The sequence below is a fragment of the Saccopteryx bilineata genome, chromosome 1 (assembly GCF_036850765.1).
Source record: "Saccopteryx bilineata isolate mSacBil1 chromosome 1, mSacBil1_pri_phased_curated, whole genome shotgun sequence".
In the NCBI taxonomy this organism is placed as follows: domain Eukaryota; kingdom Metazoa; phylum Chordata; class Mammalia; order Chiroptera; family Emballonuridae; genus Saccopteryx; species Saccopteryx bilineata.
In genome coordinates this window covers 83,114,523-83,137,967 of record NC_089490.1, presented here as the reverse complement: position 1 = coordinate 83,137,967, position 23,445 = coordinate 83,114,523, and the positions used below count along the sequence as shown (strand labels likewise).

The following is a 23,445-nucleotide window of genomic DNA, read 5'->3' as shown; positions in this document are numbered from 1 at the left end:
TGGGTCCAAGCTGGTGACCTTTTCTTCTCAAACCAGATGAGCCCGTTCTCAAGCTGGCGACCTTGGGATCTCGAACCTGGGTCCTCCACATCTCAGTCCTACGCTCTATCCACTGCACCACCGCCTGGTCAGGCAGAAGAAATGACAGAGATTTTAAGTGACTCCAGAAAGTAGGCAGGCTGCACAGATTGTCGCTGATACCCACAGGGAGTGACTGGACCCCGTCTGGGACGTAAGAGTCCAGAGCAAAGCAAGAGGGTCCACCCCAAAGAGAGCCGGGCTGCCATCACTGGGGGACCCAGGACTAGGCACTCCACTTCTGGGACCAGATCAGATTCACAGCTGTGTGACCCCAGGCAAGTCATTTCTTCTGGGTTGGTGGGGTGTTCTAATTCAGGAGTCTCAGCTTGGGCTTCTGTCCTACACCGCGGGTGTGTGACTGGGCTAAGTTCTTCAAGCTTCCATTTATACAATGGGAGGGGCAGCATCCACACCGCAATTCCCTGTGCTTTCAAGCACCTGCGTTGTGTGCCAGGCAGTGCCCATCTCACAGTGCACAGATGATTAGGATACACCTCCTGCCCGCAAAGGGGCTTGAGAAACATTTAGGGAGAAAACAAGCAGAGAAATGCACAAGAGAAGTGTTTTTAGAGATAAGGCTGCATGTTCCAGGGCACAGGCAGGGCAGGGAGGGAGGGAGGAGACAAGAGAGAGAGCCATGGGCATCTCCCAGTTTTCTCACTTGAGCTACACTGGCAACTGAGGGTGCTGGTCTTCCCCACACACACACCCTAGACGAGGATGGGGTGGAAAGGAAGAGCAACTTCTGCTATTGGTTTGACAACAAAAAGCTTTACTGTTTGCTAGAAGAACAATAACTGCTCAGGGGGGAAGACTTCAAGGACAAGGATAAACTATAAGAAGAAAAAGAAAGGGGAAATCACTCAAAATTGTACCACCCATGGGTAGCCATTGTTAATACTTTGAGGAATGGGCATGTTCAGATCCTGCTAGTGGGGATGGAAATTGTTATAAGCCCTCTGAAGAGTGATTCAGTGAGCAGGTGGCACTAAAGCTGGCCAAACAATTGTGTGTCTAGGTAAACAGCCAGACGGAGGTGCCGAGTTGTCTCTACAAACTGCAGTGCTGTCGGAACAAAGAGCTAGAGGTGGAGGGCACGGCAGAGAGACTGCAGATCAGGTGAAGGAGCCGGATCTGTCTGTTTCACCACACCTACATCTCCCCACATTACACCGAGAGGGGGGATGTTCCAGAATGAGAAAGACCGTGTGCTTTCACCTATACAAAATCGGGAAACTCCTCCATCCTATCTATAGTTTATGAATTCACCAGTATTTGTGTGTTTTGAACAATATACATAGAAGAAAGGACTTTAAAAAAAGCGAACAGGAAGGTGACATACCAAATTCCTCACAGAGGAGAGGAGCATTGGGGTCTTTAACTACATCTGTAACGTTTTATTTATGCACAAAATATGTCAAAAGGTTCTAGTTGCAGCCGGGCTGAGTCATGCCAACAAGACTTAACCTTTCCAAAGACAACATCTGTGAGCTCTGGACAAAATGTGAAAGAACAAAGGCACACACGTCCACCGTGACTCGAAGGCCCTGGAGGAGGAGCCTGGAGGGAGGGTAGCACCTGAAAGAGCGCACAGCACAAGGTGAGTGTCCATGATGTGCCTGTTATTTACCTTGAGCCAGACCCAAAGTGGCACCTCTGTTAGAGGGGCTGTATCTCCAATAGGAAGTCACAGTCGTTTTGGCTCAAAGAACAAAGGACAGAGTGTGGGACAACCACCGTCACTGGAAAGGGAGTAGGGAATTCCAGACGGGAGAAGCCGAGAGGGAGAGCCTAAACTCTGTACATAAGCTGTGTTCAAAGTTCGGCCTGCTTCCCAAGCCACACCTATGCCCGAAGGACACCAGCTGTGGATTAAAAACAAACAAACAAACAAACAAAAAACTGAACTTCAGTTTGAATCCAAGTTAAATGCCTGCTAAATCAAACAAACAAAACCCAACATTCTTCAGAGGAATATAACAGAATCCAAGAGCTCTATAACATAATATTCATCATGTCAAATAAAAATTATTCATCATACAAAGAAACAGGAAAATGTAACCCACTCTGAAAGTGATGCAGATGCTGGAGACAGCAACAGTCAGAGATGTTGAAGTAGCTATTATAGGCATCCGCAAGTATATGAAGGAAAATATCCTTGCAGTAAATGAAAAGATAGAAAAATCTCAGTAAAAAAAAAAAAGCAATTATTAAAAAAAAACCTGGGTAATTCTAGAAAAGCAAAATACACCACCTGAAATTTTAAAATACAAAGCAAACAAACAGAAACACTGGCTGGATTAGATAGGAGAGTGGAGGTGACAGGGAAGAGTCCAGGACCTGAAAGCTAGACCAATAGAAATTACCCAACCTGAAAAATTATTAAAGGATTGAAAAAGAATACAGTAGAGCCTCAGGCACCTGTGGGAAAATACAAAAATATCCTGTATACATGTAGTTGGAGCTTCAGAGGCAGAAGAGAGAGAACAGGATACTTCTTTGAAAATTAATGGCCAAAAAAACACCCCCAATTTGGTGAAAGACGTATATTTTCAGACTCGATTATCAGCAAATGCCAAGCTGGATAAAATATATAGAAAACTACACCTAAGTAATACAATAGTGAAAATTCTGAGAACCAAAGAATAAGAGAAAATCTTGAGGTCCTGGCCAGGCGGCTCAGTGGATAGAGTGTCGTTCTGGCGCACCAAGATCGTGGGTTCGATCCCCAGTCAGTGCACATACGAGAAGCAACCAATGAGTGTACAACAAAATGAAACATTAAGTGGAACGAGTTGGTGCTTCTCTCTCTCTCTCTCTCTCTCTCTCTCTCTCTCCTTCTCCCTCTCCCTCTCCCTCTCCCTCTTCCTCCCCCTTTCTTTCTCTCTTATTAAAAGAGAGCATCTTGAAAGCATCCAGAGAAAACAAAACATTGCAGACAGAGACCAATAGTGACATGAGCTGACGTGTCAGCCAAAACTATGGAGGCCAAAAGATTGTGGGGAAAATGCCTTGTTCCAATACAGCAAAGTGTCTGAAAGAAGGGGAAAGTGTCAACACAGATTTCTATTTTTTCCATTAAACTTTTTAGGTAAAAGAAAACTAAGGAATTTTTTTTACCCATAGAACTTCACTACAAAAAGATAAGTAAAATGCCCATGGAATTTCTCCAGGGCAATGGGGAAAGACAACAGATTGAAACCCAGGAGCAAAGAAAAAGTTTGGAAATGGTAACTCTCTGAGCTATGTCAAGGAGTACCTTTTCTTCTTAATTTTAAAGAAATGACATGGCTGTTTAAAGGAAAAATTATGACATTGCCTTGTAGGGTGTATAATAAAGGACTATTTAATACAGAGTATAAAACTATTATAAGTATGAAGTCCACAGCAGAAGACTTACAGGGCTTCAGGCTTTCTACCCACTTGAAAGAGATACAATATTAATCCTACGTAAACAGACATGTAAGGATGTATGTGATGATCCCTAGAATAACTACTAAAGAAAAAATGATGCAAAGACTATATAGCATTTTTAAAAATAGGTAAAAGTGAATTCTGAAAAAAAAATTTTTTAAAAATCCACAATAAGGCAAGATAGGATCACCAGGAGGACAAAAAATCGGAGATGAACAAGGACAAAACAACAACATGACTAGCTAGAAGGTGACGGAGGACAATCTGACTTCAGGTGATGGGTATGCAACAGAATCGAATGACAAGATAACCTGGACATGTTTTCTTTGAATATATGTACCCTGATTTATTGATGTCACCCCATTAAAATTAATAAAAATTAAAAACAAAACAAAAACAAAAACAACATGGTCAACCTTCATCCACCTGCATCGGTGAGCATCTCTCATGTTAATGGACTGTACTCGGCAGGTAAGAGGAAGATATTGTCAAAATGGATGAAAAAGCAAGACCCAACTACACATACTTCAAAGATGGGTCAAAGGTAAATGGATGCAAAAGTGTGTGCCGTGCCCGCGGTGGGCATCAGCAGTCCAGGGTGTCTGAATTAACACTAGATAAAATGGACTTTAAGACAGAGTATTACTAGATGTAGATGGCCATTTGAGAATTTTTTTTTTAAATGGTCAATTTATTTAGAAGACATAACTCTCAAAACTACAAATGCACCAAATAGTATCAATAGAAATTTGCATAGATGAAGACGGAAGAAACCATGACAGATTAAAGGCATAAACAGACACTTCCATAATCACAGTTGGAGATGTTAGGCCCCACGCCCTCCATCTCAGTGACTGGAAGGTCGGCTAAACCAAAGATAAAGCCATAGATAACCTGAACAACACTGTCAGTCAACAACCTTGACCTAAATGATATTTAGTGAATGCAGCTCAACAGAAGAATACACATTATTTTAAAGTGCACGTGATACCATCACCAACATAGAATTCTGAGACACAGAATTCCCAATAAGTCCCAATAAATTTAAAAGAATCAAAATGATGTGACGAGTACAGTGAAATCAAATTAGTAATAAAAATCAATGCAGCCTGACCTGTGGTGGCGCAGTGGATAAAGCGTTGACCTGGAAATGCTGAGGTCGCCGGTTCGAAACCCTGGGCTTGCCTGGTCAAGGCACATATGGGAGTTGATGCTTCCAGCTCCTCCCCCCTTCTCTCTCTCTGTCTCTCCTCTCTCTCTCTCTGTCTCTCCTCTCCCTCTCTCTCTCTCTCTCCCCCCCTCTCCTCTCTAAAAATGAATAAATAAATAAAAAAAATAAAAAAAAAATCAATGCTGTGTAGGAAAAATAGATACAAGGTATTAATATAAAATAGTAAGATTAGCCCTGGCCAGTTGGCTCAGCGGTAGAGCGTCGGCCTAGCGTGCGGAGGACCCAGGTTCGATTCCCGGCCAGGGCACACAGGAGAAGCGCCCATTTGCTTCTCCACTCCTCCGCCGCCGCGCCTTCCTCTCTGCCTCTCTCTTCCCCTCCCGCAGCCAAGGCTCCATTGGAGCAAAGATGGCCTGGGCGCTGGGGATGGCTCTGTGGCCTCTGCCTCAGGCGCTGGAGTGGCTCTGGTCGCAACATGGCGACGCCCAGGATGGGCAGTGCATCGCCCCCTGGTGGCAGAGCGTCGCCCCATGGTGGGCGTGCCGGGTGGATCCCGGTCGGGCGCATGCAGGAGTCTGTCTGACTGTCTCTCCCTGTTTCCAGCTTCAGAAAAGTGAAAAAAAAATAGTAAGATTATAAAACTTTTAAAAATATAGAAAAACTTTAAAAATATACATGAAATTTAAAAATATATGAAATACTCAAAACCTAACTATCTGAGTTACATTTAGGTTTCGGATAACAAATATGTAAAACATACGAAAATTTTTTTTAAAAGTTCATGCTGGAGCCCAGCGAGAGGAGCGTCCAGGTAGGACCCAGCCACACGGTGCGACTCTGAGGAAGACCTACCACCAGATGCCGACGGTCACCATGGGTAAGAGACCCCAATAAGCCAAGGGACAAGATGTCCTCATATGCCTTCTCCTTGCAAACCTTCCAGGAAGAGCACAGGGAGAAACACCCAGACTCCTCAGTCAGTTCTTCCAAATTCTCCGAGAAACATTCGGAGAGCTAGAAGACCACGTGTGCAAAGAAGTCAGAGCACGGAGATACGGCAGAGTGACAAAGCCCGCCATGACAGGGAGATGAGAAATTATGTTCCTCCCACAGTGATAAGAAAGGAAAGAAAAAAAAAAAAGATACCAATGTCCCTAAAAGGCCCCCCCTCTGTCTTCATCCTGTGGTGCTCGGAACGTCACCCATAGATCAAAAGTGAACACTCTGGTTTATCCACTGGGGATACTGCAAACGGTGAAATGTGGTCTGAACAGTCAGCCAAAGATAAGCAATCAGATGAACAAAAAGCAGCTAAACTGCAGGAGAGATGGGAAAAGGCTATTGTCGTAGACTGTGGCCACAGGCAAAAGTGAGGCGGGAAAGAAGGGCCCTAGCAGGCCAACAGGCTCAAAGAAAGAAGGAAACAGAATGTTCAACCACTGGCTCTCCAGGACTATAAAGCCCTGCTCTGTAGTGTTTGCCAATTTCTGTTGTGTAAATACTCCCATGTGGCCAATCTCAGACTGCCCACATGAAGTCAGCAAATGTGGATTTGGAAAGAGAGGCACACGGAGACCCTCTGCAGCTGGTGGGAGCTGGTGGAAGCCGGCTCCAGCACCAGAGGTGACCATTTCTCTACCCAGCCTCCCTTCCACTTCCAGTGTCCCTGCCTTGCTGGAGCCCCACTGTGGAGACCATGGGAACTGCTCTTGTCGGCTTCCCAGGTGTGGGAGGAAGCTGGGGTAGCAGCATAGTCGACACTCCCTGCTGGGAACTGCCTGCCCCAATTGAGACAAGAAAATCTCTGTCACTTGACATAAAAATGGGACCTGTTCAGAGCTGCATTGCCCTGCAGGTGGCTGGGAGTCCCTCCCTTCTGTTTGGAAACCGTGGATCCTTAGGGGTGGGTGCAGGGGCCTCGCCATATGGTAAGTGACCAGTGGAAGTAACAGCAGGAGTGGCCAGCACCCACTGATCTGTGTCCTGGCATGGGGTCCTCCAAGGGGTCCTGTAAGGGGTACCCAGCAGGCAGGGACATGGAGGTCAAGTGAGGGGCAGCTGCCTGGGCAGGGGCTGGGTGCTGGGCCTTGGTCCAGCCAGGTGGCCCCACACTCTCAGATTGCTACTGCCTTATCAGACTTCTCCTAGGGACATGTCTGGGAGCTCCAGGGGAACCCCCGGCCACATTCAGAGGGACGTTGGAGTAGGGACTAGGAACTACCCAGAAACCTCACTAGGAGACCACGGGCACTGTTCTCAGGAGCTGTGGGGTTTCTGAAAGGTGAGTTTGGAACCGAAGCAGTTTGGTTTAAAAAGCAGTGTGGGCTGTTGGGGGGTTGGGGGACAGTGTGTGAGTCCCCCACACTTAGTGAGCTTTTCTCCCCTTTATTTGTCCCCTCATGCCTCTGTCACCCCGGGACCAAGTTGCCACCTGCAGCCCCAGACCGGTGAGGTGGCTGGGTCAGGAGTATACACGCATGTGGTTCAGTGGGGTGGCCTCCAGCCATCAACACATGCCCCGAGAGATGACCAGTGTCCAATGGGAAGAGTAGCAGAGTGGCTGGGAGTGCAGGCATGCTGTGTGACCTGAGTGTGTCACTTTAGGTCCCTGTGCTTCTATTGCATGCTGGAGCAGGTCTGAGAAAGGAGCCAGGTGGGTGGACACAGAGCATCTTGCAGCTGGACTGTCACAGGGTCCTCCAGGGGGTCCCTGAGGTAAGACAAAGACAGCCCCAAAGCTCAGCAGCTTTATCTCAGGGTGAAAGGAGCTGGAGTCCGCAGCAGAGACCAGGGTTGGAGATAGCAGAAGTTGGGGAGTATGGGGAAACAGCTGTGTTAAGCTTGCTCACTAGTTTCCTAGCTGCAAGCACTTTGCATGATTAATGCTGAGCACATGTCAGAAAGCCACGTGTGTGTCTCTATGAAAAGCTACGGGTGCTTTCCCTCAGTGATGGTTCTCCCAGATCGCTCTCCCACCATGAGATGCGGCTCCCTGATTCCCTCGGCTGCCACCACGAGGGGCAGTGTTCCTGATCCCTTGCCCTCCACTGCAAAGCAGTTTTCCTTTGTTTATTCACTCATCTTTCTCTATGAGCCTCCAATAAATGGGTAATGGCCCAGCGCTTTCCGGCTCTCCACATTTCCTCTACCAGCTGTCCGAATTCAGTGTGAACCTGCCCGGCCTCGACCACCGGTATTACGTCAAGCCACCAGCATGGACGGCCAGCTGCTAGCTGGATGAAGACAGCCAAGGGCTGAAAGAGCATCCCTCGTTCAGAATCAGGCAGAACCACATGACCGTGGGCCCACTAGAAACAGGACAGTATGTAGCAGACCCCTGCCGGATGGGCTGTGCAGACCTGCCCCCAGCCATGTATCTCTGATGCCCAGGGCTCCAGGGGACAGTCACTTTGTATTGGATCCCACCCTCTGGCCACAGCAGATTGCCCAGGGGTGGGCTCCTCACCGGCCTGGCCAAGTAGCCCAATATCTGGAGCCAGGGTGCACGGGGTCTGGCTTCCCAGTTTGTCTGCTCTTGAAAGGCCACTGATTAAGCCCCAGGTGGCTGTGAGACCATGTGTGCCATGTGGTGCAGGAAGCAGAAAAAGTGGGTGATGTGATATGCCGAGAACGAGAAAAGAGCCAGGGCCAAGTCAGATGGACAGCACCGGGGGGCTCCACATGGCACCTGGCCGGTGAGTTTAATTGTTGACCATCAATCATGGCTCTAACAGGTGCACCTGCTACCTCCCAGGGAGGAGAATCAGCTTGGAGAGGGTGTAATGAGCTTCACTTCCTCCCACCTCCCTGGGGTCAGGTGGGGGCAGGACCCTGATTTTCAGTCTCTCCCATCCCTGTCCCACTACCCACAGTGCTCCCAGCGGCCTCTCTGCTGAAGGCAGGCAAACAAAAACCACAAGACTCTGCAGTCATCAGTCAAGTTTAATGCGTCGTACAGAAGAACTACACGGGCATATTTAAGACAAACACTTTTCTCTAGCCTCACTATCCACTGGACGGGCCTCCTTGGTCCAAAAAAAAAAAAAAAAAAGCCAACCCAAACTAAGTCTCAAGACACGTCAGCAGCTACCCCTCCCGGGTCCAACCTTTCATATCCTCCCATTACATTTCTTAAAATTTTTAATTCGATCCATCCAAGAAGAAACAAACCAACAGAAAGGAACCTGAAGACATTTACACTGCAAGCCACGCGGTAATGCATAATCGGTGTCTAGAGTAACCAATATAGAAGACGTGTGTCTTACAGTTCACTTTGTTCCTCAATAAAAGAATATAAAAATCTTGTTCAACCCAGTGTCAAAGTGTATTAAAATAGATCTGTATACAGCACAGTTTCTCCCGGAGTCGTGAAAGTGACAGGAAGGGACCGTGGACCGTCTAGGGGACTCTGACCGGCCTCCCTGCTCTGCATGTCTGCGCGCATGTGCGTGTGGGTCTGGGACCGTGCGCGCATGCGCACGCACACATGCACACGCACATTCAATGCAATTCGGCACCGTGTGATATGCTGGGGGTGGGAGCCCTGTGGCTCCCAGGTGCTTATCTGTTGTGCTAAGTCCCTCGGGACTGGAATATCTGGTGGGTGTGGCGAGCAGGCCCAGCCCACCCCGAGAATGTGGGAGCCCTTTAGGACAGCTAGCTTGCCCTCTGCTCTCCGGGAGACCACAAGAAGAGGGACTCTTGCAGTCTCCAAAGGCCAACCCCCTTCCCGGAGGCCATCACCCTCTCCTCTTCGCTCACCCCTCTTGATGTCTCCCATCTGGCAGCCCCCAGGGAGGGGTTCCCATTCGTACCTTGCAGCAGAGACTACCGTGAGCAGAAAAAGACATCAGCAAGCGCCCCTCCTCTCCCCACCTTCACATTAAATATCTTACAATAAAAACGCCATACAAAAATGTAAAGTTATTATTATTATTTTTTGGCATAGTGTCTGTACTGGCAAGAAACGAGGAGTGGGATACTTTATCGGCTCTTCAAAAAGGGGAGAAAATAAAAGGCTTCAGTCGCAAGTTGAATGATTCAACCCAAAACAGAAAACCTGCCAGACGCCCCCACTGCATGGCTGCAGCTCCATCTTGCTCAGAAACTCCACGAGGAAAATACACCGATGGCAAAGTGAGTCCGAAGCATCAGTAAGAGGAAGGAAGTGCGCACGACGATGGCGCTCCGGGGCTTCTTCGGGAACACTGCCACGCCCCCTCGGAACGCAGGCCGCACAGAGTTTCAAGTCAAACAGCTGCGATTCTTAATGCTAATAATACTGACAGACGGGCCTGGGAATGTTCTGGAAAGGCACCCAAGTGCCCAGGCCCAGGCGTGGACCCCTGTGAGGGAGGGGCCTGGAGTCCTACCTAGATTCGCTACCCACTTTGTCCAACTACCTGTACTACTCAGCTACGTCTGCATTTCCGGCTCTGTCCCCACAGGACACTGGGCAGGTGCAGGCCCTCGGTGGCACCAGGCACCCTGGCCCCTCCACACCTCTGCACCAGGCCATGGGGACAGCTATGCTGTTAGCTGGAGGCCTGGGCAGTCCCACCACAGCTGGGGCTGATGGTGAGCCACCCACCTGGCTTCTGGGTGTCTTGTCTGAACGTGAAGTGGGTAGGACTCCCCCCCACCCACCCACCACCCATCCTGGCTCAATGACTAGGACTTACACCAAGAAGGGAACTCCACCTCCCTTCTTTCCTCTGTCTTTCTGTCTGGTTTTGTTTTTGTCTGAAATTCATAGTGTTTATGAATTAAGGCTGACAGAACCCTCAGGTCGTGTGAGCAGGGTCCCAGGGATGTTCCATGGGTGTGAAGATAGCTCCTGTGGGGATCAGTTGTGCCCCTGGGGGTGCTGAAGGGCTGAGTGCATGGCTGTTGCTGAAGGCTTGGTCCAGGGCCCAGCCAGCAGTGGGGTGGGGCTGGTGGTCGTCATGGTGACCTGGAGCATCTGCTCGCCCTGTATCAGTCTCAGGAGGGCTCGCAGGCGATCCAAGGATGACTGGGTGCCCCTCTGCCGGGCCAACAGGCTCGTCTTAAGCTCCAGGCATTTCTGTCGGGGGGAGATGGGGGCCAGAGAGAAGGGTCTCAGAACTCAGCTGTGCAGGCACCCTGGGGCAACCACCCCGCGGCCCTCTCTCCCGAAGCCCCTCCCTCCTATTTCAGGCCTGAAAGAAACCAGGCAGAGGGCCTCACAGAAACCAGGCAGCAGCAAAGAACAGAACTAAACAGCAGCCAGACACATAGAATTTTGTTTTAAATACAGGGCTAGCAATAGTGCACTTGTGCAGGAACGTGGGAACCTGCTCATGGCTGTGACGCCACCTAGCTGACCACCTGTTTCTCCTCCTCCTGGACGAAGCTCAGACCAGCTCTGGCTCAGCCATGGCAGCTGCACAAAACCTTTAGATCGTCGGCCAGCTCCTTGCTCTCTCTCTCTCTTGCAGTCTGTGTTCTTATCTTTTTCTAGCCTTTATATGTATCACGGCAGCACAGTAAGAGAGCTAAGGACTGATGCTTTGACTTAGAGTTGCTGCTTAGGCCAATAGCTTAAGATCCTTGAGACTCTGTCCAAAACTCTAAGAAAGGAATAATTACAGTCTCTCCATACATTTAAACAGTTTTAGCAGGGTGTGGCACTGCTGTTACCATCATCATCACTATCATCACCATCATTACCATCACCACCACCATTACCATCAACACCATCACCATCACCACTATCATCATCACCATCATCATCATAAGTCATCACCACCACCATCATGACCATCACCATCATCATCATAGTCATCATCACTATCATCATGACCATCACCACCATCACCATCATACCATCACCATCATAGTCATCAGCACCACCATCACCATCAGCACCACCATCATCACAACTATCAGCATTATCTTATCACCCCCCAACAGGAGAAATCATTATGTTCACTTCACACAAGAAGAAATGGGCTCAGAGACACCCAGGGCCTTGTGGAGGCCACAGAGCCGAGAAGGAGCAGAGCTGGATGCTCATTTGCTTGCTCACTGTTGAATGAATCACAAAGCTACATTCTCCACCTTCTGACTCGCTGAGTGATACTGGAGAGTCGGTCTTCTTCTGGGGCCTCAGTCACGGGACAGTGACGCTTTGGACCGACATCTTGTAGTCCTCAGGCAGCCTGGCCCCTACCCCGCCCCCGCCCCGCCCCGCCCCGGGCGCACCTTCACCGTGGAGGCCAGGCGCCGGTCCCGTTCCTCCAGCTGCTGGTGCTCACTCTGCAGCTCGCTGCCTCTCTGCAGCAGCTTCTGCTTCTCCTCTTCTTTGACTAGAGAGGGGGCCAGGCCCCACCGAGGAGGGCAGATCAGCAGTGAGAATCCCATGTCTGTGCCTACAGGCCACGCCCTCCCGCAGGAGCCAGTGGCCCTGGCTGGATGCATGGAGACTAGACCACCACCTCCCACAGTAACTGCCCAGACACAGGACTGGTCCCAGGGCCCCTCTTTTGAGAGTTCCAGCCTGTCACAGACTCCAATGGGCCTGAGTGAGGCCAGACGTGGGGCTGGAGAGAAGGGGTAGGTGCCCTTTCCCACTTCCTACCTGTCTTGTGGGTGACGTAGGAGTGCACGATAGCCAGCATCCCGGTCCAGGGCACACCTTCATCTTTCTTTAAGGCCTGGAGGGCAGAAGGGAAATGAGCAGGCAGACAGGTGGGGACCTGCTACGCCCCGTGCGTGTGACCTTGGAGGAGGCAGAAGCTCTCCAAGCTGCAGGTCCCCCGGTTGTAACCAGGGATGGGGCCACACCTGCGTCAGGGGTCTGGCTCAGTGGCTGCTCAGAGAGGGCAGGACCTGCTTTTTGCCAGGGCCTCACACATTGCCTGGCATGAGCAGGCTCACATTCTTCTTGAACAGATGAATAAATAAATGATCACTTGTCTTGTTCCCATGTCCTAGGGACCTGAGAGCAGCCTGGGACAAATCAGGGACCCTGTGAGACCACACCATCATGCTGCCAGCGCCCAAGCAGTCACAGTTCAGGGGCTGGCAGCCCTTACAGGGACACACAGCCCCTGACACTGCAAAATCCAGGATGATGGAACTCACCAGAGTCTGTGTTTTTTTGCAATAAAGGTAACTACCCTATGATTTTATAAGGAGGACCTGCTGTAGAAAAGCATACTTTAAAAAAAGGCAATCAATGCTGCTCTCACTGCCCAGCCACACACAAGATTAACACTATATTTCTCCCAGGTTTTTATTCTGTACACTTTTCTTAGGTAGCTGATGGTCCAACTATAATAGCAGCTATAAAGCCTGTTTTCCCCCATTTTTACATTTCTTAAACTTAATTTCATATAGTGAACAAGTCCCAAAGAATCACATCTTTATAAAAAATCATTTTCAATGATCACACAGCTCACTGAGTGCAAGCATTGGAATTTATCTCACCATCTTTTATTGTTGGGAAGTTAGGCTGTTTCTAGCTTTTCCCTTTTATAAATGAAGGCCGGGGCTTTCGTTGTGCACAGGATTTTATCTGTATTTAGATTACATCCTTAGACTACATTCTCCCAAGCAAGATTCTAGGTTTAAAAGGTATTCAAATTTTTTGTATGTAACAAAGACAGAGAGAGAGATAGAGAGAGGGACAGATAAGGACAGACAGGAAGGGAGAGAAATGAGAAGCATCAATTCTTCGTTGCGGCTCCTTAGTTGTTCATTGATTGCTTTCTCATATGTGCCTTGACCAGGGGGCTACAGCAGAGCAAGTGACTCTTTGCTCAAGCCAGCGACCTTGGGCTTCAAGCCAGTGACCTTGGGGCTCAATCCAAGGACCATGGGGTCATGTCTATGATCCCACACTCAAGCTAGTGACCCTGTGCTCAAGCTGGTGAGCCCGTGCTCAAGTTGGCAAGCTCGGGGTTTCGAACCTGGATCCTCTGCGTCCCAGTCCGATGCCCTATCCACTGTGCCACCACCTGGTCAGGCAGTATACACATTTTTAAGCCTTTTCATAAAATACAAGAGTGTTAAGAATGCCTGTCTCACCCCATCAGCACCAGAAAGGTGTGTTATTGTTTTTGCTAATTTGATAGCTTTTCATTTGTGTCATTACTATTTTTGTGGTTTGTGTTGCTAGTCCATTCTACTGGGGGACTGGAGAGGGGAGGTCTGTAGCTCAGAGGTTGAGTCGCTCAGTCAGACAGCTGCAGAGGGACACCTCTGATCTTTAACTGGCAATGTCTAAGATGGCCCCGACCAAGGTGCCAATGCACAGGACGGCTCCACAGTGGATTATCCAGCCAGAGCTGAGAAAACCTGTTCCACAACCAGCCCCTCTTCTCACCACCCCAGGCCTCCCTGTCTCAGCCTCTGCAGGAGTCACCCAGAGAGCACAGGTTTGAGGGCTCACCCACCCGTGTGACACAGACCCCCATACCTTCTGCTGGCACTTGGGGCATACCCACATGCCCTTTGGTGCTGTCTTGAGGGGTGGGTGCAGGCAGCTGAGGTGGTAGGCCCCCGGGCAGGTGCCACAGGGCTGCAGGTTGGCCCCTCTCTTGCAGGCAGCACAGTGCTCGTCGTGGGTGATCTCCTTCTGAAAGAGAAGGGAGGGTGGGAGGTGGGTGGGGTCTCTAGGCAGATGCCACCGCTACCAGCTTGTGACCCAGCCATGTTTTTCAGCAGCTCCGGCAGAGAGGGACGAGCCCGAATGTGACCAGGAGGAGAAGCAGGGTTCTAGGGCACCCACGGGCACATTTACTAGCGTCACTGAGTGCTGGGGTTGGGCACAGAGTGGCCCTAGTATCCTGATTCTGGATACTGGAGGCCCTGAGACAGGCCTCCAGGGGTGGGGGCAGGGCAGGGGGCCCTGCTGTGTGGCTTAGGGGACAGACTCCCTTGTAGTCTGCATTGTGCCAAGGGCTTATATCCTGCGGGTGGGGGAAGGGCAATGCTCACAAAGCTGCCCCTATGGGGTCCTCAGCGCAGGGAGGGAGGATGTGGGATTTCACAATCCTCTTCATTCTCTTAACAACATCTCAATCTAACCTGGTGTCTCCAACGTCCTGGAGGTGGGGGTTACTGCATACCTCCACTTCCACACCTGTAAAGTACACTGATACCTGCCCCACAGCTGTTGGGGGAACTCACAAGATAAGGCACACAAAGTACCATCTTGGTAGGAACCCAATGAAGGGTAGCTTCTCCATTCCTCATGATGATCATCATCTATCGAGTTATCCTCATTTGGTTTTTCAGTCTCTGCTTACACACCTCCAGGGACAGGGAGCTCACTACCTTTTAAGCCAGGGGTCCCCAAACTATGGCCCGCGGGCCGCATGCGGCCCCCTGAGGCCATTTATCCGGCTCCCACCGCACTTCCGGAAGGGGCACCTCTTTCATTGGTGGTCAGTGAGAGGAGCATAGTTCCCATTGAAATACTGGTCAGTTTGTTGATTTAAATTTACTTGTTCTTTATTTTAAATATTGTATTTGTTCCTGTTTTGTTTTTTTACTTTAAAATAAGATATGTGCAGTGTGCATAGGGTTTTGTTCATAGTTTTTTTATAGTCCGGCCCTCCAGTGGTCTGAGGGACAGTGAACTGGCCCCCTGTGTAAAAAGTTTGGGGACCCCTATTTTAAGCCTTGGCTACACCGTGGGCAACCCTGAGAGTGAGTAGCGATTATAACCACACCTCACGTGACCTGCCTAATCTGCATGGCCTCCCACCACCCAACAGAAACCTTTCCCCTGCACATTATATCTGTTCTCTAGCCATGTGTCTACACCTTCTACCTTCAGACTTGGAAGGGACCAAAGGGCTCTCATCTGGAATGACCCATGCCACCATGACAGTAAGCCTCAGGGCTGTCCCTGAAGGAGGCTTCAGAGACCCCATTCTCACCTCTAGTTTCAGTTCAAGGGCCCAGGGAGGGTGAGCCACTTGCCTGAGGTCACACAGTGAGCTGGACGGGGACCCAGGACCAGCATCTGGGTCTCCTACTAGAAACCAAGGCCCCTCTGGCACTGTGGGCTCTGCAGAAGTGGGGCACAGGCTCGAGGTGTCTCCAGTCCCCACCCCTATGTGGGCTGGGCACAGGGTGGCTGAGGACAAACACTGCCCACCACCACCAGACTTGATAGCTATTGCCTATGGTCTCCCAGCAGCTAGACCGTTACAGGCATGTAGGGGCTGGGAACCTCTTTTAAAATTAGATCTGAGACTTCAGTAAAGAAAACCACTGAATAAATTCTGAGCCACCCCATCAAGTGAGGTCATGACCAGCCAATATCCTGGGAAGCAGGGACATGCATATGCATGGGGGGCTAGAGCTCAAAGGATCACAGAAGTGTAGGACTATGGGGCAGGACCCTGGGGACTATCAAGTCTGACCCCTTGAGGTTGGACACTGAGGACCAGAGAGGGGCAGCTTTGCCCAGGATCCACAGGCCAGGCAGAGCCTAGAAGGGCCCAACTGGCATGCAGGTCTTCCTGAGTCCTGGGGTCCCTACATCCTCAGCACCAGGCAGGGAAGCTCCAGTTTGAACCTGTAGGCTGCCACCTGCAGTGATGCCCAACTGCTGGGAAGGCTGGACAGTGGACTGGGTGTAAAGCTCTCAGCACCAAGGGCAGAGTCCAAAGATCCTCTGCTCAGCTCCAGGACAGCTGGACACTGGGGCCCTTCACCCTTGCCAGGAGAGACCCTGCTTTGACTGTAGGAAGCATGCCCCATCCCACCCCACCCCAGGTATTAAGAGAGGGGGCACATACCTTCCAGCAGGGGTCCTCATTGGCTAGCACAGGGAAGAAGGGCGGAGAACATGTTAGTGGGCATCTGGGAGCACCAATGAGGACTGGAGTCCATGAGGCCCAGTTGGCTAGGTTCTCACCCAGGGCATGATGGGAACATCACAAGCCCCAGGGACAGTTGGTTCTCATCCAGAACACGATGGGAGAAAGAGTCTCTGCTTATGATCAGGACCCACCATGAACCAGGCTCATCGTGGCCCTCGGGTTCCTGGGGAACAGGGTAGCAGTGAGCTGTCCAGTGGAGGGAACCATGGCTCCAGTGAAAATAAGCGATTTACTTTAACTCTTTTTTTGGCCATAATCCACTCTCATTCTAGTAAGTGGTGCCAAGCCACACATTTGAATGATCAGACTGGTCTGCAAGTAATACCACGCAGCAGGAAGAACAGCTTCTTGTGCACACAGCCTGTCATGTTCACCCTTTGTACCACTGTCCCAGTTCTTCAAGGCAGGTGCTATTAGGACCCCATTTTATTAGTGAACCAAGCCCCAAGGAGGTGACATGGCATGTTATAACCCACATGGAGCCCCAAGAAGAGGACTATCATTTCCTGCCCTTAAGGCCTTTTTAAAAATAAAAGACACTCTCCTGGCTGTATTTGTGGGTGTTAGTTTCTTGGGCCTGGAGGTCCTGCAATGGGGCAAGGCTGGCAGAGGACAGAGGGGCCATGGACCCTGGGGTGAAGGTCTCGGGCCAGGTCACAGTCTGCCAGTGCTGGGGGCCCAGGACCCTTCTGTATGAAAGGAGCACGAGGCCCAGAGGGAAGTTCTGGCCCTGGCCATACAACTGACCACACAGCACGTCCAAGGCAGGTCTGGGCCGAGGACCCAGGATTCCCACGTGCAGTCCAGGCTCCTTGCTGACCAGGGCAGGAACATGAGGGTGTGTGAGGCAGGGGTCAGGAGCCACCAGCCAGCTGCCTGTGCTGGGCGGGGGTGGGGGGAGATGTTCTTCCATGGCTGTGTGGTGGCAGGTGGTGCCTGGGCAGAGCCACAGGCTGCAAATGCAGGTTCTGGGGGTCAGAGGGCCCCCCCCCAGCACACTGTCCTCCCCCAGACTCAGGGCAAGTTCTGTGGTGAGTGGGTTCTGCCACAGGAGCCTTTGGCACCATGGGGCCCGGTTCTGCTCAGGATTACACCTCAGGGTGGGACTGAGGGGGCAGCCTGGAGCCCTGGGTCTGTTACTCCTACTCGGAGCCTCAGTTTCTACACCTGTTAGATGGGGACACACTCCACCAGCCTTCCTCCCCAGAGCAGAGTGCAGCCGGAGACCACGGCGTGGAGGGCTGAGGAGCTATAACACGCTGCCCAGCAGAAAGCAGCTGCTGTGAACAGGGCAGGCCAGAAGCGGAGGGTCACCAACACCCCGGCCCACAGCAGCCCTGGCCAGAGAAGCCTCAGCCCTCCTGTGCTTACCTCGCGCTGTGAGAAACAGGGGGCTGTTGAGATAGTTGGACGCCAGCCGCTTCCTCTGTAGGAGAAACAAAACCAAACCACGGTTGTGTGCAGCCTCCTCTGGCTGTAACCCCTGCCAAGGCTCACCCGGGACAGGCTTCCCACCCAGGTTCGGGCTCTGGCTGGACCCCCCAGGGGCAGGTGCAGAACACGCAGGTCGGGGGGGGGGAGGGTCGGCAGAGCAAGTCGGCAAAGGCTCTGCCCTCCCCACGGTAGAGTCCAGCCCCGCTCCCTGTGGGGACATCAGTCACACTCAGGAAGGACGTGCTGAGACCCACCCGGGGCAAATCAGTAACAGAGCTGACATCTAGGTCCCCGTCTGTTTGCTTCCTATATCTTCCTTCTCCTCTGGCTCTGGAGTTGGGTCGGGAAATGAAGGTGTCACAATTCACCTCCGTAAACTCCACTTCTGGCATGTGGCCTAGGCCCCTGTTGCCAGACAAGAAGCGGCCCTTGTGCCCAAGCATCATGGGTAGGTGAGAGTGAAGGGTGGCCCTGCCGCTCACCCACAGGCCACGCTGGTCCAGACCTTGGTGGTTTAGGGTGGCTTTGGCTGTAGTTGTTCGGAAAGCTTGTTCTAGAGTTTGTGTTTGGCTTTAAACTTGTCTCTCTAAATGTGGTCCGGGCCAAGGGAGGATGCCACAGAATGGCGGTTCTTGAGGCTGCATATGTGTACAGGGGTCAAGGTCACAGGGCTTTCATTGGCTCCTGATTTGCTCACTGGGTCATCTCTGGCCCCAGCCACAGACTTGGGAGACCAAGGTCTGTCTGGCTTGTATATTCAGAGCAGAGAGAGGGTTTCTCTGCAAAGGGAACAGGACCCTCCTCAAACAGAGACCACCACTTCCAGGTGGAGGGTCAGAAACAGTGTGGCAGTGTTCTGACAAGTGGGACACCAGTGCTCAGGGGACCCTGCCTCAGGCACTGGGCTGCCCTCCCCGCCCAGCTGAGTTCTCTTCCACAAGTTGCAGATTGGGGACAGCTAACCCAGACTGACCAGCACCCTGGGAAGGCGCAAGCACGGCACTTTCTTGACCCTCCCCCCGGCCCTGCAGAGCCTCGCAGGTCTCCTGGGACATGGCTCCACTTCAGAGGGCTGCCCCAAGCTTTGGTCTTCAGGGCCCTAAAAACCTGGTTCTAGTCTAGTAAACAATTCCAGGGTGTCCCTCCCCATGCCTGTGACCGGGAGACATGCATGGTAATCGGGTGAAGGGTCAGGAAGCCACTGCGTCCTGCAGCCCGGCTGCACCCAGTGCCGCGTATATGAGGAACGCAACCGTTTTAATCTCCTGCATTGGTCACTCAATTGATTCTGAACTCAGGGGTGAAGGACATGATTTACTGTCCCCCCCCCCCCCCCACGCAGCGATGGCAGCCTCACCTCAGTCTCCAGGAGGCCACTGTAGGCGGGGTTGGCTGTGCTTCTCCTCTTCCGCTCCTGGCGTTTGCTCTGGATCTCTGAAAGGCAGGCGCAGCCGTTACTGGATCCTTCCTGCTCCAGGACCCCGATACACTTCCTCTACCGTCCCCTCCTGTCCCGCAGCCTCAATGCCCCAGAGTGGCCCAGAGCAGAGCAGGGTCTTCAGGCATCACTCCCTCTGAGGCAGGACAGATGTGCTGGCCTCAGGTTGGAGGACAAGTTGGCAGGAAGGTGGCAGGTACCCAGAATCCAGGAACCACTCTCGGCTCAGGGTCCCCTTGTGTGCCATCATCTAGCCTGGGGCCAGGCCTTGGGACTCTCGGAACAACGGGTACCCGGAGGTCGATGCTGGCCTGGCTGAGCTGCTGAGCGAGGCCGAGGGATCCTGGGGGGACCTGGGCCAGACCTGTGGCTCAGGCAGCCTCCGTCCCCCCGAAGCTCCAGACACGAAACTTCCAAGAGGACTGTTGTGGCATGTGCTTCATGCAGTAACAATGACGAAAGTTTACTTTGTTCTCTCTGTCTCTCTCTCCCTTCTGCCTTGACCAGCAGCAGGGACCTTCTGCCTGCTGCTCTGTGTGTGAGCTGCTTTGACATTTGGCCCTGACTCTTCCTTTTACACCTTTTCAAGATTATTTGTGTGGTTCCTATAAGGCTCCTCAGACCTTCTGGGGAAGAAGAGAGGGAGCAAGTAACAGTATCACAGGCTGGAGAAAAAGTTTCCAAACTGAGAACCATTCATGCAAATCATAATGACAATCACATGGATACGAGTAAAAACTTTGGCTCTCAGTCCCCACAATGACCTGGCAAAGTCTAAAGAGGCAGTCTTCCTCATGTTGTCAATGAGGAGACTGAGGGTCAGGGTGGGCAAGGAGCCTGTCCCGAGGTCACCTAGCTCCAAGCAGCATGAGCAGAACCCAAACGCAGCATTTCTTACATGACATGGGGCCTGGTCTCCATGCTGCTTCCATGGCTTTTGTCAGAGCACAGACAGCTCTCAAAGGCTTCCAAGCACAGCCAGACTCCTTACATTCAAGTTCAAGCAGGAGCATTCAAACATTCAGGCCGAAAGCTCAGAGAAGGCCTTCCAACTCTGCACTGCGGGGGGCTGCCCGGAGGGGGCTTCCCCACCCGGAGCCAGGTCAGCGCTGGCTGTGGTCTGGAAGGCTAAGCCACATTCCTGTCCTCCAGGGAGCCAAAGGGAGCTCGCTACAGACAGGTCTTGACCCACCTCCCCAGCTCAGCCGTCAAGGGGGAAGACTTGGCCCCCAGTGAGCTGTGTGACCTCGCCAGGTCCCTTCCCAACCCTGGACCTCAGTGACTCGCCTCCCACGCTGGAGGGAACCTCTGCCTCACCTAAAAGACTAAGTGCCTCAGGCAGTGTGGTTGTCAGTTCACTCCCTTCCTGGCCTCGATTTTGAGAAGGAAAAGCAAATTAGGCTTTCTTCCCAGATCCAAGCTTACATGATGGGTGTTCTCACTTTATAAAATGTCTTCAGCAGGCAAGGCTGGATGGAATCATGGGCAACACTCGGGGCTGGGAGTCAGGAGACCCGAATTCTGGCCTGAGCCTGAACTGACTGGCTGTGTGACCCTGGGCAATGAGACAACCTCTCTGGTCTCAGCTTTCCCACACGGGCAACAAGAGCTGGTTTCCATGCTTCCCAGGTCCCAAGAGTCCATGACGATGGTCACAGTGGATGTGTAATGGCTCTCAATGGTCAAGTCAGACAGTACCTGTGGAGTCACGCTCACCTGCTGCTCAGATAAAGTAAGGTTCTGATTCCGAACCCATAAGCCCACAGGCAGTTAGACAGCAGCGGGTGTGGGGTGCTGGGCACATCTCATGGTGCTTTACCACAACCTCAGGAGGAGGGTTCCGTTATTATCCCACTTCAGAGATGAAGAAACCGAGGCACAGAGAAGCCGAGGAACTTGCCCAGGCTTGAGTAGTGATTAAATGAGGAGCTGGGCAGTCTGCTGCAGCAGCTGCCTCTTATCCCACCACTGAGCTGCCTCTGATTCGGAGGCAGGGAACCCATGCGGTCCCGGCACTGCAGCAAGGAAGCGCTGCACAGGGTTTTACGCAGACGGTCACGGAGCCGGGGAGAGCGGGGAGGGTTTGTCTGTCTCTGGGAATGACCACCCTTGGCTGGCGCTTGGGCAGGCCTCCCAGAGGCTGGTTCACGCTCAGGTGCTGCCATCTGACCTGGGAGATCTGGAGACCCGCTGCTTCTGTCTGATTCCAGCAGACCTCCCGCCCCCACTTATCCAGTGGGCCAGTCCCAGCCCTGCCCATGCTGCAGAGACCTTACCTTCCAAGTGCTCCGTTGTAACCAGGCCTAGAGCTACCATGAAGGCGATTTTCTGAGGGGAGGAAAGAGAGAAGTGTTAACGCAGCCTCCCTTTCTCATTCATTCATTCAGCAAGCATTAGCACCAACCCATGCAGCTGGCTTATCTGCTGTGGGTTTCCTTAGTTTTCGTCTAATGGACTTTCTCTGTCCCACTCCATCCAAGATCCCAAGTTACATTTAGTCATCCTCACGCTTCCTTAGCTCCTCTTGGCTGTGACAGTTTCTCAGGTGTTCCATGGTGTTGATGACCTTGGGAGGACTGGGCAGGTATTTTGTAAGATGCCCTTTACCTAGGATATGTCTGACGTTTCCCTCAGGGTTAGACTCAGGTCATGGGTTTGGGGAGGAAGAACAGAAGGGAAGTGACATTCTCATCACATCTCACCAGGGGATACACTTTCAACTTGATCCCTAATTACCTGGCTGACTTTTCCTCCATTCTATTCTGTCCTCTTGGGAGGAAGTCCCTATGCACAGCTCACACACTAACATACGCAGCCAGGAATTTCCGGGGTTTTGTGGGGCCATATGTAGGTTTTTAAACATTTGTGTGGAGTAGAATTTATCCATCTTTTCCTTTGTAGTGTGGGTTTTTGAATCTTGGCCAGAGACTCTGAGGTAATAAAGCAAGTTGACTGTGTTTTATTTCAGGGCCTACGTTCTGCATTTTACATTTGGATTTTAGACCCACTTGGGATGTATCTGAGAATGAGGAAATCGGTGGGCATGTTGACTGTGACGGTGTTACAATTACAAACTAACTTACGGTGTAATGACAACTGTATACTACATTTTCTTACCCAAAACCATGGTGTGCCTCTATTCTTTTTTGTCTTCAGAGGTTTTAAGTGGGTGCTGAATATTTTCATTATGATTATTTCTAAGCACTTAATCTTCTTGTTGCTATTGTGAGTGGGTTGTCTATTAAGCTTCTAACAGGTGTTCCTGTGCATCCGTAAGAACCATTGATGTTTATACACCAATATCACCACCGCTGGCATGCCGAATTCTCTTCCCATCTGTGGGAGTTTTTCCATAGATCCTCTTGGGTTTTCTACGTCATCTCAAAATGACTGTCCACCCTCCTTTCTAACGTTTACTTCTGTGCTGTTAAAAATACTCCTCCCCAACTTGTCAGCTGTAAATGGTATTCTTTGATTCATTTAAAGTCCCAACTACAACCGATGAGCCCATCCGACAGCTTGTTCCACCTCCCACCTTCTCCCCCTCATCCTCCCAACTTTCCTCGGCTGAGCCTTTGACACATTATGGGAGCAGGTGATATTAAAATGGTCATGACATCCTCATCCCGGCTTGGTTTTACTCTGCAGTTAATCACACGAGGTGCCTGCCTCAGGGTTGGTGCCAAAGTGGTTCCAATTGGCTCACAGTTGACTGGGGTTGAGCCTGTAGTAGTTTTTCATGAACGGTTCACAGGAGCCCATCTCCTGAGTTCTTAGCAGATTTAACACTTTTTTTTTTGGTAGCCTTTCAACCTGAAGGCCAGCTTGGCTGGATAGAAAGTGCTTGGCTCTTTTCGTCCTTAGGATCCTGCTGATGTCGATTGGCTGTGTCCTGAAGTTCAATGTCACTTTGTGGACAAGTCAGAAGCCAGCATGATCATTCATTCTCCCTTGAAAGCTGCTTGACCGTTTTTGCCTGGATGCTTACAGGACCCTTTTGTTTCCACCAGAAGTCAGTGACATGCAATGTATAAATGCAGGGGTTA

The 23,445-nt window shown here is 51.2% G+C and overlaps 1 protein-coding gene and 1 pseudogene across 3 annotated transcripts in view; one reads left to right on the top strand and one right to left on the bottom strand.

The window, feature by feature from the left end:
- The first annotated feature begins 5,573 nt into the window (after nt 1–5,573).
- Nucleotides 5,574–7,899, top strand: LOC136319250 (high mobility group protein B2 pseudogene; annotated as a pseudogene).
- Nucleotides 7,900–10,372: 2,473 nt separating this feature from the next.
- PHF21B (PHD finger protein 21B) overlaps nt 10,373–23,445 on the bottom strand; it is an 82,437-nt gene continuing 69,364 nt past the window's right edge. For all 3 annotated transcript variants that reach the window (XM_066253059.1, XM_066253061.1, XM_066253060.1), the window contains 8 exons: nt 21,676–21,727; nt 19,319–19,395; nt 17,899–17,953; nt 16,444–16,466; nt 14,109–14,267; nt 12,267–12,342; nt 11,891–11,994; nt 10,373–10,730 (listed from right to left, as the gene is read on the bottom strand). In XM_066253059.1, the coding sequence (XP_066109156.1) occupies nt 10,512–10,730; nt 11,891–11,994; nt 12,267–12,342; nt 14,109–14,267; nt 16,444–16,466; nt 17,899–17,953; nt 19,319–19,395; nt 21,676–21,727 (765 nt within the window). In that variant the 3' untranslated portion in view covers nt 10,373–10,511. The remainder of the gene's footprint in view (nt 10,731–11,890; nt 11,995–12,266; nt 12,343–14,108; nt 14,268–16,443; nt 16,467–17,898; nt 17,954–19,318; nt 19,396–21,675; nt 21,728–23,445) is intronic.